The 15,215-nt window shown below is 40.2% G+C and overlaps 1 protein-coding gene across 4 annotated transcripts in view; it reads right to left on the bottom strand.

Moving 5' to 3' along the window:
* The window catches only part of LOC120542909 (synapsin-1-like), a 302,987-nt gene that overhangs the window by 25,610 nt on the left and 262,162 nt on the right, over positions 1-15,215 (bottom strand). For all 4 annotated transcript variants that reach the window (XM_039775635.1, XM_039775637.1, XM_039775634.1 and 1 more), the window contains exons 8-9: positions 7,743-7,817; positions 7,462-7,564 (exon numbers count right to left, since the gene is read on the bottom strand). In XM_039775635.1, the coding sequence (XP_039631569.1) occupies positions 7,462-7,564; positions 7,743-7,817 (178 nt within the window). The remainder of the gene's footprint in view (positions 1-7,461; positions 7,565-7,742; positions 7,818-15,215) is intronic.

The raw sequence follows: 15,215 nt of genomic DNA, 5'->3' as shown, positions 1-15,215 counted from the left end.
CAAATAGATGGTCATTTCTGGAGGATGTGACTGGAGCAGGGGGGTGGGGGTAGTGTTTGCCAACCAGGATCCCGACCTGTTTTGTTGTGTGATGGGTGTGGCTTCATGCTGTACCAGTGCATGCTCCCCAACCTGACCTGATCTGTACTTAACACTCCTAATAAATGGGAATAATGAAGTAGATAGAGTTTTCAAGCGTTTCAGGAGGGCACTGGTTATTCTGAGGACCTAAGACTTAGTCCGATGATTGAAGATGCTTTATGAATAAGTTACATCTTAGCCTGGTGAGTAGAACTACTGTCAGGGAAAGGACAGAGGAAAAGAATGAAGAATTTATCTTGGCAGATTGTGCCTTTCATTGAAAACACTTCTCTAAAGCTCTTACATTAAAAATTCAACACTACCTCCAGAGATGTATCTTTTTCCAGGCTAAAAGGCACTGTATGGCAGAGAGGTAAATGGTGGGTGAAAAATAAATTTGAAAATTGATACTAGATAAGAAGACTGACCCTTCTGAATTGAAGACAGCTGAAATTACTGTAATTGCTTTTCATCAATTTGGTTCTCCTTTAAAAATTAATGTGCATCTCTAAAAATCACCCTTAGCAGCAACTGCAGGAGAGGTTTTTCAGAATGAGAATGACCAAATCAACGTTTTTTGCATAACCATTTAATGTAGCGACATATGAGCAATTAAATTCCTTCCTAAAATTTCATAAAGAATAGCTTGTTAAAGTGAAATTTATCATAAGATGGATGCCCTCTGATCTGAGCTCTGTAGTATTAAGTGCATGCCAACTGGCCTCTTCTGTACACAATTCAGCCCATGGATGAGCTAAGCTGGCCATTGCTTTGAGGTTTCATGGCAGTCTGCATCTTTGTGGCCACAACAGCAGAACTAAGTACACATCAAGCAAAGCTCTGACTAATTACAGCACTTTAGTTTTTGCTATCAGTGTTTTTAGCAGATTTATTCAAGTGCAACCACTGACCCATGGGTACTGCAATTATGAGAATGTCTGATGGTTTGGGTTTACATTTAAAGAAGTCAAGTCTACCTCCAGAAAAAGTAAATAGTCATCTACATTGTGTCTGAATTTGCACAGTGTGTTCTGTGTGTGTGTTTTCAAACATTCTCTGGTTTTCCTTCCAAGATGTGCTGATTAAGATGGTTGGTGATGCTTAATTGCAAAGAAGGCAGAAGCACAGCATTTAGTGTTACTGTGCTACATGAACAATGCCGGTGTCAGTAATATCTGTCACTTCCTGTTTTCTGCTCTCAGCACCATCAACTTGGCTAAACTGTATTGCATCTAAAAATAATCAGCAACCATTCATAGGCTCAAGGCCAAGCAACTTTGATAGGAATTAAAGTGGTTTTGATAATGAATTATACAATGAATGACTAAATAAACTATATAGCATCTAAAAATAAAAAAAACTTAAGTGTCTTTCATAGGCAATGGTAGTGTAGTGTAGTGGTTATTGCTGTGGCTTCATTTGGCATCCTGGATTAAAATTCTATTTTTATATATGTTATTTTTAGGGACCACCTATATTTATGATTTTCAGGCTTTCACTGGGTCCAAAGATCTCCCTGATCCCGCTTCCCCCAACTTGTTTTCTACACCTCTAATTGATAGATCCATTTTCCAAACCTGTTTAATCCAGTTTAGGATCATGTGTTACTGGAATCGGCCTGGAATGGGACAATAGTCAGTTGCAAAACAATCTGAAGCACAGCTCCACACGCCCTCACACTGAGGCAATTTTAAAGCCCAAGTCTGTCTGATTACGTACCTTTGGGAAACCCATGACAACATGAAGGGAACATGCAGACTTCAAATCGAGGAGAATTCAGCCTAAATATTTGTCTTCTGAACTACCTTATTGTAAATCATAGAGAATAGCAGCGCTGGACACTTGGCAGTAACTAATCCCAGATGAGTCAACAGTCCCTTATTAGTCACATTCTTACACAAACATCTAAGATCAACACATTGAAATGGTTTTGACTCTCCAATCAAACTGTCAGCATCAGATGGTATTAACAAAAATATAAATTCCACCCTCAGAAATACCTAACAGCTCTTTATGAAGTTCTGAGTGTTTCTAACTAATGTGTACAGGAGTCACTGCAAATTGTTTTCTGCTTTAATTACACATGCTTATAAAAATTCTGACCCCACAGGTTGGTTGGGAGCAGGTGTTGATAGCATGTTGCCAAACCCACCACAACTCATTCTTATTTTAGCAGCCAACTGCTATTTAACAATGGCATGGCAAGATAGCCAACAGTGCAGCAGCATTTTTGGCACCGCTTCCATCTGTAGAATAGTTGTTCAATATTTCAAATAAATAAAAGACCTCAAATTCAGAAAAAAAGAGACACAATTTATATTTAAGGGATTAGATGACATTTTTTAAATAAATTGTACGCTTGCAGCTTTTTACTTTCTCATATACATAGTATAGAGAAAGTATAGGAATCGTGAAAAAATACATCATTGAGATTTTGATGAATCTTGTCGTTTTAGACCTTACTGAGACTGAAAATGCCATTTTTTAAATTATGTCTGTCTGTGTGTAAACACGATAACTCAAAACGCTTCGACCTAGATCAGTGAGATTTTGTACACCTGCTTTATATCAAAGATAAGGAATCAATTCTTGGGCAACTTCCGGTAGTGGTACTGAATACTTTCACAAATTTTCAAGTAAACTATGGTTATAATTATGGATGGATGATTCATATTTTGTATAGATCCATCCATCCATCCATCCTCTTCCGCTTATCCGAGGTCGGGTCGCGGGGGCAGCAGCTTAAGCAGAGATGCCCAGACTTCCCTCTCCCCGGCCACTTCTTCCAGCTCTTCTGGGAGAATCCCAAGGCATTCCCAGGCCAGCCGGGAGACATAGTCCCTCCAGCGTGTCCTGGGTCTTCCTCGGGGCCTCCTCCCGGTTGGACGTGGCGGAATACCTCACCAGGGAGGCGTCCAGGAGGCATCCTGATCAGATGCCTGAGCCACCTCATCTGACTCCTTTAGATGCGGAGGAGCAGCGGCTCTACTCTGAGCCCCTCCAGGATGACTGAGCTTCTCACCCTATCTTTAAGGGAAAGCCCAGACACCCTGCGGAGGAAACTCATTTCAGCCGCTTGTATTCACGATCTCGTTCTTTCGGTCACTACCCACAGCTCATGATCATAGGTGAGGGTAGGAGCGTAGATCGACTGGTGAATTGAGAGCTTTGCCTTACGGCTCAGCTCCTTTTTCACCACGACAGACCGATGCAGAGCCTGCATCACTGCGGACGCCGCACCGATCCGCCTGTTGATCTCACGCTCCATTCTTCCCTCACTCATGAACAAGACCCCGAGATACTTGAACTCCTCCACTTGGGGCAGGATCTCTCCCCCAACCCTAAGAGGGCACTCCACCCTTTTCCGGCTGAGGACCATGGTCTCGGATATGGAGGTGCTGATTCTCATCTCAGCTGCGAACCGTTCCAGAGAGAGCTGAAGATCTCGGCCTGATGAAGCAAACAGGACAACATCATCTGCAAAAAGCAGTGACCCAATTCTGAGTCCACCAAACCGGACCCCTTCAACAACCTGGCTGCGCCTAGAAATTCTGTCCATAAAAGCTATATCTATTATATCTATTTTGTATAGATATAATGATAAAAAGCAAACCAATATGAAATTTGAGAAAAATTACTTAACCAGAAGTAGTCAGTCAGTCATTCTGCAACCGCTATATCCTAACACAGGGTCACGGGGGTCTGCTGGAGCCAATCCCAGCCAACACAGGGCACAAGGCAGGAACAAATCCCCGGGCATGGTGTCAGCCCACTACAGGGTACACACACACCTACACACCAAGCAGACAATTTAGAATCGCCAATGCACCTAACCTGCATGTCTTTGGACTGTGGGAGGAAACCCACGCAGACACGGGGAGAACATGCAAACTCCATGCAGGGAGGGCCTGGGAAGCGAACCTGGGCCTCCTTACTGAGAGGCAGCAGCGCTACCACTGCGCCACCGTGCTGCCCACCAGAAGTAGTATTTTATTTAAATAACCATCCAAAATTTTTGTAACATGGGTATATAAATGTGTACACAATATTAAAAATTGTATTCAATATAACACATATTCTTTCAATAACTATTATTAATTTTATTTTAACTTATACATCATCAGTTTAACAATAGCATGTAAAAATTGATCATGCCATATAAATATAAAGATGTAATGGGATCAATAAGCTGCACGTCCCTGTTGTGTTCCTGGTAATACATTTAATTTTATATTTCTTTTATTTCCGCCATCATTATTAAATGTGGCTACATGCAGTTTTACCGATAGCAATTTATTGTAACAAATATTATATAATGCTAACACTTTTTCTATGTTTTAGGTGACTATAACTCTTTTTACTTTGTATGTAATTTAGGTAATGCATATATAATCATGGAAAAATTCCACAACAAGTGTGAAAATATCATTTTAATATAAAGTTTAATTATAAATAAAGATAAATGATTGTGTATCGATATTATTAATTAGTTGATGAGAAACAAAGAGATATGATATTTGAGAAATATTGCACAACTGGAGGTGGTTCTGATGACTTTTTCCTCCATCTCAGTATACGAGAAAGTCGAAGGGAGGGCACTCCCAATTTTTTTTTTCTCCTGTTTGCAGATGCAAGAAAGGAAAAGCCAAGGTGATCCGAGTCCGTCTCCATTTTCAGTCTAGTCCCCTTTCCACACAGCACACTCACATGACAAACAAGCCACAGCACTGTGTGTCAAATGCTTTGTTAAGATGATTTTTTGCTGTTGGCTTCATTTTTAAGTATATGTGATAAAAATAGGAGTGTTAAAATGAGTTTTATGAACTTTACCTTGTAGTACTCAAAAGTATTTTATTATTACCGTGTTCATAAGAGTTCCTTGTGAACGCTTAAAAATCATTTCAGGATTTTTTTTTTTTTTTTGCCTAGCACCTCTTGACTCATTGGAACGAGAAAATCCTCAGCTATGATGTGCTGTTTGACTCCTCTTGATGTTTACTTATGCAAGATGTCAAGCTTTTTGGGGTTTCCCCCTAGACCTACAGTATAAAAACTCTCATTTTTATGATAAAGAGTAAACCAATGGGTGTCTCAAAAGAACTTGAAGTTGTACATGACACATCAACTGACCTCAGATGTTCACCCCCTAATGGAATAAAAGGGGTCAAAATTACTCCTTTTCACAAAAATAGAAATCAGTAATATAGGCAGATGGAGTGTCAGTTTATGCCATTTCGAGGCAGCTAATCCCAAATACGAAAATACATTTGATATTTGATTCTTTACTAGTGGTCCTAGCCCTCTAAGAGCCACCTGCAGAAGATTAAAAATGACAAATTTCAAACATAAGTGTGCAGAGTTTCATTTCAGACTACAGTATTTCATGATCAGTGATTACAAACATGATGTTATTTTTGAATTCTGTTCCCTTACGAGAGATCTAGCCCTCTGTAGACCCTGTGAAATGGTGAAAAAAATAAATTTCTATTGCAATCAAGAATATTTAGATTTCAAAACATTTAAACTAAAGTATATTTTAATATTTCAAATATTATACTTCTACTGTACTTGCAAAGGAGACTCAAATCTTTTGATGTGTGTAACAAGCTGCTGGAAATGTCCTATCAGTCCATAGTAGCCAATGTGGTGATGTATACTGCAGTCCCCTGAGGGAGCAACCTGAGCACAAAAGAAGCACAAAGCCTGAACAAACGTATCAGGAAAGGCTGCTCTATCATAGGGAAATTCTAGACGCACTGGAAGCTGTCGTGGAAAACATGATGATGGCAAAATTGGATGGCATCATGAAAAATCCCTTCCAGGAGGCACTTTCTTAGAGTACTTCTAGCCGCAGGCTTATTATACCATGATGTGCTAAGAAGTACCTCTGGGGTTGCCTTTTCTGCCCACTGCTATCGGGAAATTCAGTGCATCCACCCAATATGCTTGTTTGGTTTATTTATTGATTGATTGTCTCAGTTATCTGTCCAGTAAGTCTGTATTCTTGGTTTTTATGTTAATATTTATGTTTTTTATGTTAACCATTGTCACACACGTGCGCATAGGAGGCACCTAAAGGGCTTGAGTGACAGCAGTTCTGAGGCATGCCAGGAGCTGGCAGAGTGCACTGACTCTTTTTCTCCCTTCCCTGTAGACCATTCCTGGGAGATTCCATCCGGCTCTCTCTTGACGTCACTTCCGGGACTGAGCCAATGGAAGGAGACCTTACCGGCTCCGGCCCCTGTGATGTCACGTCTGGGCTCGAACCAATGGCTAAAGAACACGAGCCTGATCCTTATGACCTCACTTCCTGTCTTCCCCTTTAAAAGCCTGTCCCTTTTCCCTAAATCCTCAGTCTTGTTTTGGACTCATTTGTATGCACATCAGCGCTGTTTACTTTGATAAAAAAACGACTTTGCAGCCAGGATACCAGAATAGACGGGTGGCTACTCCAAACCTTTATCAGAGTATGTCTCATTATTGTGACACCATGAGGTTAATAAAGATGATCTAATCTAATAAAGAAAATAATTACATTTTTTATGAATACCCCAAATTAGGGCATCATATGCTTATTTCAGAATTTTTGATTTTTAAAATTAAAATCAATAAAGGGCCTATAAGTAATGCTTGTATTGTTAATAAAAGAAATTTCTTGCCAATTAACATACTTTAGCTCTTCCTCCCTTGATTTTGCTTTTATTCGAAAGTAGCCTCAATCTGACAACCCAATCATCTAATTTGAAGTGCAGATTTTTTTTTTTTTGGAGGAGAAACACCTAAGTAGGTGTATGATATTCTTTGATAGCATGAGGTACATAAAGTGAAGAGCATTGGTGCAATGGTGCAGTACATTTACCAGAAATGTCAAATATAGTATACTAACCTATCTGACTTGACAAATATATGCCTTTTTCTGATAGGAAAAAAAAAAATATGACAAGAAATGTAATGCTTTTTGCTCTCCATTGAAATATCACAAATGTCCACTAATTTTCTAAGCTTGCTTCTTCAGACTGCAAGGACTGCTGCGAGTTTAAGCGTACCCAGTAGGGTCGAGTGCCAGGCATGACACTGGATAGGTCACATGTCTAACTCACACATTCACACACATACAGAATCAAGTTAGATTTCCCAATTTATTGCACATGTTCAACCAGCTTGAAATTACAAAAAAATTTACTTTTTTTAAATGTGACTACTTGGGGACAGGAAGCTTTCTAAATACTGGTGTATGTAGATGCTGCTCTGATCAGTTATGTAGATGAATCCCATTTGGTAGTTGTTGTTTGTTGTCCAGCTAATGAGTTAAAACCAACAAAGTGAAACTTGCATATTGTAAATTAAGAAACAACATAACATCACATTGTAACTGCTCACCTCAATAATGTAATCTTTGCCATCCTTTCCATGGAGAGCCTCTACAGCACAAATATCAAGGCCCCCAAACAGCTCTGAGCAGGAATCCACCCACAGTCTATACCTGCAAAAAAAATACATTCGAAAACCTTGTTACATTTTAATTTACAGAAATGTTTACTTATGATATGAATACTTATGGCCCAGTAGGTTGGTATCACATACACAGACTGTGTAAAACAAGGTCAAAAAGGAAACAAATTTGTGGTTTAAGCTGCTGCTGCTGTCTTTGCCAGCAGTACCTGTCAGACATTGCCACCTGCTCCAGCATTGCAGATCCTGTATTGGTTTTCCAGTTTCCAGAAATGGACGTTCTCCTGTGAGATAAAGAGAAAAATACAGATTTACATCCATTGCCAGAAACATAATCGCAAAGGATAATTTGTGAAACACTGGTATCCTTTCCAGAGCCAGTTTCCTATCCCATGCCTGAGACTACTGGTGACTGGCATTTTCTCCCCATGCTCTTACATTGAAGTAAATGTGTTTGATGACAGATGGTAGATGATATATCTTTCTTTTTGTAAGCTGCCAACAGCTGGCTTATTCATTTTCTGGAGCCATAGGTTGTCAGGGGTGGCACAGTAGTGCAGTAATTAACATTGCTGCCTCATAAATATAGTATACTGTATGGAGTTTGCACGTTGTCTCAGTGTCTACATTAATTTTCCTCTAGCTACTCTGGATTTGTTCCCATCTCCCTAAACACGTGCATGTTAGTTTGATTGGCAGCTCCTAATTGGGCTATTGGAGTGTTGGCGTGTGCATAAATAGGCCTTACACCGGACTTGTACCTGATGCTGCAAGGATAATCTCAAGTTGAACTGTGACCTTAAATTGGATTAAGCAGGTTTGAGTAGGTTATGTTTTGTAAGTACATTTTCTAAGCCTGTATTAGGAATAAGTAGACTGAATGCATGAAAAGAGGGCAAATTTACACTTATAGAAATAACATAAACTGCTCAAAAAAATTAAAGGAACACTTTGAAAACACATCAGATCTCAATGGGAAAAAGAAATCCTCCTGGATATCTATACTGATATAGACTAGGTAATGTGTTAGGAACGAAAGGATGCCACATCGTTTGATGGAAATGAAAAGGATCAACCTACATAACCCTGAATTCAAAGATGCCCCAAAAATCAGAGTGAAAAAATTATGTGGCAGGCTAGTCCATTTTGCCAAAATTTACTTGCAGCAACTCAAAATTGTACGCAGCACTTTGTATGGCCCCTGTGTTCTTGTACACATGCCTGACAACATCGGTGCATGCTTCTAATGAGATGACAGATGGTGTTGTGGGGGATCTCCTCCCAGATCTGGACCAGGGCATCACTGAGCTCCTGGACAGTCTGAGGTGCAACCTGGTGGCATTGGGTGGACCAAAACATAATGTCCCAGAGGTGTTCTATTGGATTTAGGTCAGGAAAGTGTGGTGGCCAGTCAATGGTATCAATTCCTTCATCCTCCAGGAACTGCCTGCATACTCTCACCACATGAGGCCAGGAATTGTTGTGCACCAGGAGCCACTGTACCAGCATAGGGTCTGACAATGGGTCCAAGGATTTCATCCTGATACCTAATGGCAGCCAAGGTGCCTTTGTCAAGCCTGTAGCGGTCTGTGTGACCCTCCATGGATATGCCTCCCCAGACAATCATTAACCCACCACCAAACTGCTCATGCTGAATGATGTTACAGGCAGCATAATGTTCTCCATGGCTTCTCCAGAACCTTTCACTTCTGTCACGTGCTCAGGGTGAACCTGCTCTCATCTGTAAAAAGCACAGGGCACCAGTGGTGCATCTGCCAATTCTGGTATTCTATGGCGAATGCCAATCGAGCTGCATGCTGCTGGGCAGTGAGCTCAGGGCCCATTAGAGGACATGGGGCCCTTGGGTCACCCTCATGAAGTCTTTCTGGTTGTTTGGTCAGAGACATTCACACCAGTGGCCTGCTGGAGGTCATTTTGTAGGGCTCTGGCAGTGCTCATCCTGTTCCTCCTTGCCCAAAGGAGCAGATACTGGCCCTGCTGATGGGTTATGGACCTTCTATGGCCCTCTCCAGCTCTCCTAGAGTAACTGCTTGTCTCCTAGAATCTCCTCCATGCCCTTGAGACTGTGCAGGAGACACAGCAAACCTTCTGGCAATGACACGTATTGATGTGCCATCCTGGAGAAGTTGGACTACCTGTGCAACCTCTGTAGGGTCCAGGTATCGCCTCATGCTACCAGTAGTGACACTGACTGTAGCCAAATGCAAAACTAGTGAAGAAACAGTCAGAAAAGATGAGGAGGGAAAAATGTCAGTGGCCTCCACCTGTTAAACCATTCCTGTTTTGGGGGTCATCTCATTGTTGCCCCTCTAGTGCATCTGTTGTTAATTTCATTAACACCACAGCAGCTGAAACTGATTAACAACCCCCTCTGCTACTTAACTGACCAGATTAATATCCCATAAGTTTCATTGACTTTATGCTATACTCTGATTAAAAAGTGTTCCTTTAATTCTTTTGAGCAGTATATTTAACCTTTACTTAACTTCATAACAGCTCCAGGTTGTCAGGAGACACCAATTTAAGTGAAGGGAAGTAGAGTGGTTGTTGCTGTTGTTCTCACTTTTGGAGGCCATTCCCTAACCAGTAATACTGATAATGCTATTGAACAGTGAGTCCCTTAATAGCTCCTGGTTTTCTTTCTAACAGTTTCTTGCAAGTCATTGTTTTAATGTTGTGACTCTAGAAATGTGCAGGTTAATTTTATTAGCTACTAGCAAAATACCCGCGCTTCGCAGCGGAGAAGTAGTGTGTTAAAGAAGCAATGAAAAAGAAAAGGAAACATTTTGAAAATAACGTAACCTGATTGTCAATGTAATTGTTTTGTCACTGTTGTGAGTGATGAGTGTTGTTGTCATATATATATATATATATATATATATATATATATATATATATATATATATATATATATATTTACACACACACATAAACATATATATATACATATCTATACATATACACATATATACATATATATATCTACATATATACACACACATACATACTGTACATACACACACACATATATAAACATATATATACATATACATACATATCTACATATATACACACACAGCTATTTCAGATCAGTGCAATACGCTGTTTGTTAAAACGGTTGACTCCGCTCTTACGTGCAATAACAAATCAAATCATTCAGTTGTCTTTGCTCATATGTCATTTTAGAGCTGGACGCCTGGCATCTTTTTGGCCACAAGTTCGTTTCTGTTTGGTGTGAGGTTCTGTGTTGTGGAGATTCTCAGGATGGATTGAAGGTGCTCATCAGTGAGGCGACTCCTGTGTGCTGTTTTGTTAGTCTTTATCACTGAGAAGAGCTTCTCACACAGATATGTGCTACCAAACATGCACAAGGTTCGAGCCGCATGTAGACAGACTTTTTTTGTTCTTCAAAGTCACCAAAGCGCCGTGCAAACTCAGTGCGCAATCTAGCTAGCGCAATAACTTGCAGCATCATAAGGTAGACTTGATTAATGCGGCAAGTGTTCGGCAAGGCAGCTGAAGCGCTGCATTATGGGATCTGTAGTTTATTGTGTTACCAGCGCTTCATATACCCGGGCCATTAATAACAATAATACAGTATATAAAATGATCTCGCGGGCCGGATATAATTACACGCCGGGCGGATGTGGCCCGCGCCCTTGAGTTTGACACATATGGACTAAATAGAACTTGAAAAGATATATTTTTCAAATGTGATCGCAATTCAGATAGAGTTGACGCACTACAGCCTGCATGCCTCAATAAGTCATCTCCCTCGCTCTTACTTTTTACCGTTCATCTAATGAATACACTGAGTATGGCTTTACCAAAACAATCATTGATGGCGAATAAAGTATCCATTATTCGAGTATGTAGAGCGGGATATATATATATACCTATATCGCAGCGAGAAGTAGTGTGTTAAAAAGGTAGAAAAGAAAAGGGAACATTTTAAAAATAACGTAACATGACTGTCAATATACAGTATTTGTTTTGTGAGTGTTACTGAGTGTTGCTGTCATCAAGGATTTGATTATCATTATTTCTTTCAATCAGGTTCGTATTTGTAGGATGTGTTGTGTTCAAGTTACATTCCGTGTTTGTCAATCGTTGTAAAGATGACAGGTTTCATTCATCGATTCGTTTCTTACTGCATCAATAAACAGCTTGTCTTCTTCTTTATCTGAGACCTGACACACTGCATGCACGGGTTTTTACACTGTCTTCCTTTAGCGGGACATTGACTTTTTCCACCGTGTGCTTTGTTTCCACAGTAGCTGCATTTATGAATATGCTTATCAGGCGCTTCATATTTTTGCTGCCTTTTCAATTGTGTAATTCGGTTTTGTTCAGCTCTTTGGAACTGTTGCTTTTATCTGTGCACTGCATCAGTTCCGTGAGCCACTCGGTGTACTTGCATCGAAGGTTCCCAGCTGTGCTGGTGCCATCTCGTGCTATGTCCATGGCTGTATTTAATGTTACCTTAGTCCTGGCACTTAAAACTTTCTCTCGCAGTTTCGCTGAGTTTGTGTCAAACACCACCCTGACCATCTCATCTTCCTCTCCATAAGCACAGTCCTTCACCCGTGAATATTTACCCGTGGCAGTTTGCTATTGGATTGCCGCTGACGGACGGCCTTATATGGGCAGGCACTAAATTACAAGCGCCAGCGCAGCCTGTCTATGAACTTAATTTAAAGTGTAGGTTTACATCATGCTTTGTTTCCGAAGTAGCAGAACTCATGAATATGGTTGTATATGTCACTCGCTCGCTTCTTATTGTTTTGCTGCCTTCTCAATTATATAATGCATGTTTTCTTGAGCGCTTTTTTGAGGTCTTCCTGGTTTTCTATGTACTGCGTGATTACGTGGGAGGCGTGATGATGTCACACGAAACTCCGCCCCCACGGCGTTGAAGCTCATCTCCATTACAGTAAATGGAGAAAACTGCTTCCAGTTATGACCATTACGCATAGAATTTCGATATAAAACCTGCCCAACTTTTGTAAGGAAGCTGTAAGGAATGAACCTGCCAAATTTCAGCCTTCCACCCACACGGGAAGTTGGAGAATTAGTGATGAGTCAGTGAGTGAGTGAGTGAGTGAGTGAGTGAGTCAGTGAGTGAGTGAGTGAGTGAGTGAGTGAGGGCTTTGCCTTTTATTAGTATAGATTCTAAAGTGGTCGAGAATGCAGGAGCAGCCTGGCACACTGTCTTGGGGTGGCTCCTGCCCTACTTCACAGTGCTGACAAGATAGGCTTCTGTACTCCATGATTCTGAATTGGGTTAAGCAGGCTAAAAAATGTTTTGCTAGATTATATTTTACTTTTAGGCAATAATATTTTGTTCCCAACATCTTATGTGTAGACTCATGGAAAACCAGTTCACAAAAGAAACAGTCATGTTGTTTTGTAGCTGGCAGGCTAGGCCATTACATGCTGCACCACCACTCTATATTCTGAACATGGGAAGGGATTAGTATCTGTGTTGTCATTAAATGAATGAATATATCGCGCTTCGACTTTTGCGGCCTCACTCCATCGTGGATTTGAAATGTAAGCATATCTAAATATATACCACGCATTTTTCGCTGGTTCGCTGATTTCTAAGGACAATGGGTCTTTTAATCTATGGTACACGCTTCCTCAGTTGGTTTGCCCAGTTGATTTCATAAAAGGGACGCTATTGGCGGATGGCTGAAAAGCTAACCAATCAGAGTACGTATTACGTATTAAATAAAACTCCTCAATGATATATGATATGCTTCCTGCGCGGTGCTTCGCATACTTGAAAGCCCGAACAGCACGTATTGATTTTTGATTTTTTGCTTTTCTCTGTCTCTCTCACTCTCTCTGCTCCTGACGGAGAGGGTGTAAGCAGAGGGGCTGTTTGCACAGAGGCTGTTTGCCTACAGGATATGGATGCTCCTCTAAAAAAATGCTGAAAGACTAACTTCACATATTTCCCTTCCTTGCAGCTTTGTCCGGCGGTGCTTCGCATACTTAAAAGCCCGAACAGCCCTACTGATTTCTGATTGCTTATCTCTTTCTGTCTCTTTCTCTCTCTCTCTCTCTCTCTGACATTCTCTGCTCCTGACGCGCACTCCTTTGAAGAGAAGATATGTTTGCATTCTTTTAATTGTGAGAAAGAACTGTCATCTCTGTCTTGCCATGGAGCACAGTTTAAACTTTTGACTAAAGGGTGTTATTTCATGTCTAGAGGGCTCTAATAATGTTAAAAAATATATTTAGAAGGTCATAAACAGGTTTTCTATGCTCTAACTGCGAAAATATTCGATTTATAAATAAAGAATCCTACTTCACGGAAATGAATTTATCGCGGTAGAGTCTGGAACGGATTAACCGCGATAAATGAGGGTTTACGGTATAGGGTGGTCCAGATCTAATTATGCAATTTTCATTACGCGATAACTTCACGAAAATCACCTGAAAAATTCTAGATAAGTGTGCGAACTGACGACATGAAGAATCGTCTTTGCACCAAACTGGAATTATCCCAGCATAAATCAAAGTCATGCAGACGATCTGCATAATTAGATCTGGACCACCCTATACACTTTAGATCAGGGGTGTCGAACTCCAGGCCTGGAGGGCCACAGTGGCTGCAGGTTTTCATTCTAACCATCTTCTTAATTAGTGACCAGTTTTTACTGCTAATTAACTTCGTTTGCTTTATTTTAATTAATTTGACTCAGGTCCCTTTGTTGTTTCTTTTTCCTTAATTAGTAGCTAAGTAATAAACACAAAGCAAGCTCAGCCTTTGCCACAATATCTGAAAATAAAGAAAGGTAAAGGTTTCAGTAAGGTTGATCTCTTAGGTCACCAAAACATTTTGACGGTGTTCTTAGAAAAAAATGAAAATCAACAGTTTTGGAAATGTCGGCTGTGACAGAATGAGAGTAGCAACAAGCCATGGAATGAAATAATGAGTTTAATTAACAGCAAAAATCGGCATCTCATTAAGAAACTGATTCAAGTGAAATTGGTTGGAGTTTGAAGCCCCAATTTAGCTGGTCATCTGTTGGCTTGTTTCATGTCCCATTTCTGTTTGACTTTCATTTAATGAAGAGCACTGAATTCTTAAAAATAGGGCTATTAAAATGAAGTGAAAAGAAGTTAATTAGTATTGAAACCTGGTCACTGATTAGGAAAAGGGTTAGAATTAAAAATCTGCAGCCACTGCGGCCCTCCAGCCACGGAGTTCAACACCCCTGTTCTATGATCTATTAGTGACTTTAACAGCCATGTAGAAATTCATGTGCACCAACAAAGAGCCAAAAAAAATATGGAGGAACAACACGTGGTGCAAAACTCTTAAGTCCTGAAAAAATAGTAACCTGTAATAGTAAAACTATATTGTGCTCACAAGAACTTGCTTCACTCTGACTGAAACACAACCATTGTGTGCACCAGTCTGCTTAACTACCTCCTAAATGACAATAGAAATGCCACAGTGCTGAAAAAATAATAGAAGACACAGCACACCTAAGGAAGCAAAAACAAAGGTTGATTGCCAGTGAACAAGCTGTTTTCAAGTGAAAAAATCGTGTTTTTTTAAAGTTTGTTAAATAATATTTTTTAGTGCAAAGAATATAGGATTATTTAGATAAGATGCTGGTTTTAAGTGAAGAAAACTACACAAA

The sequence above is a fragment of the Polypterus senegalus genome, chromosome 13, assembly GCF_016835505.1.
Source record: "Polypterus senegalus isolate Bchr_013 chromosome 13, ASM1683550v1, whole genome shotgun sequence".
Classification (NCBI taxonomy): Eukaryota; Metazoa; Chordata; class Cladistia; order Polypteriformes; family Polypteridae; genus Polypterus; species Polypterus senegalus.
The sequence above is the reverse complement of the archived record's forward strand: the minus strand, read 5'-3'. Positions and strand labels throughout refer to the sequence as shown.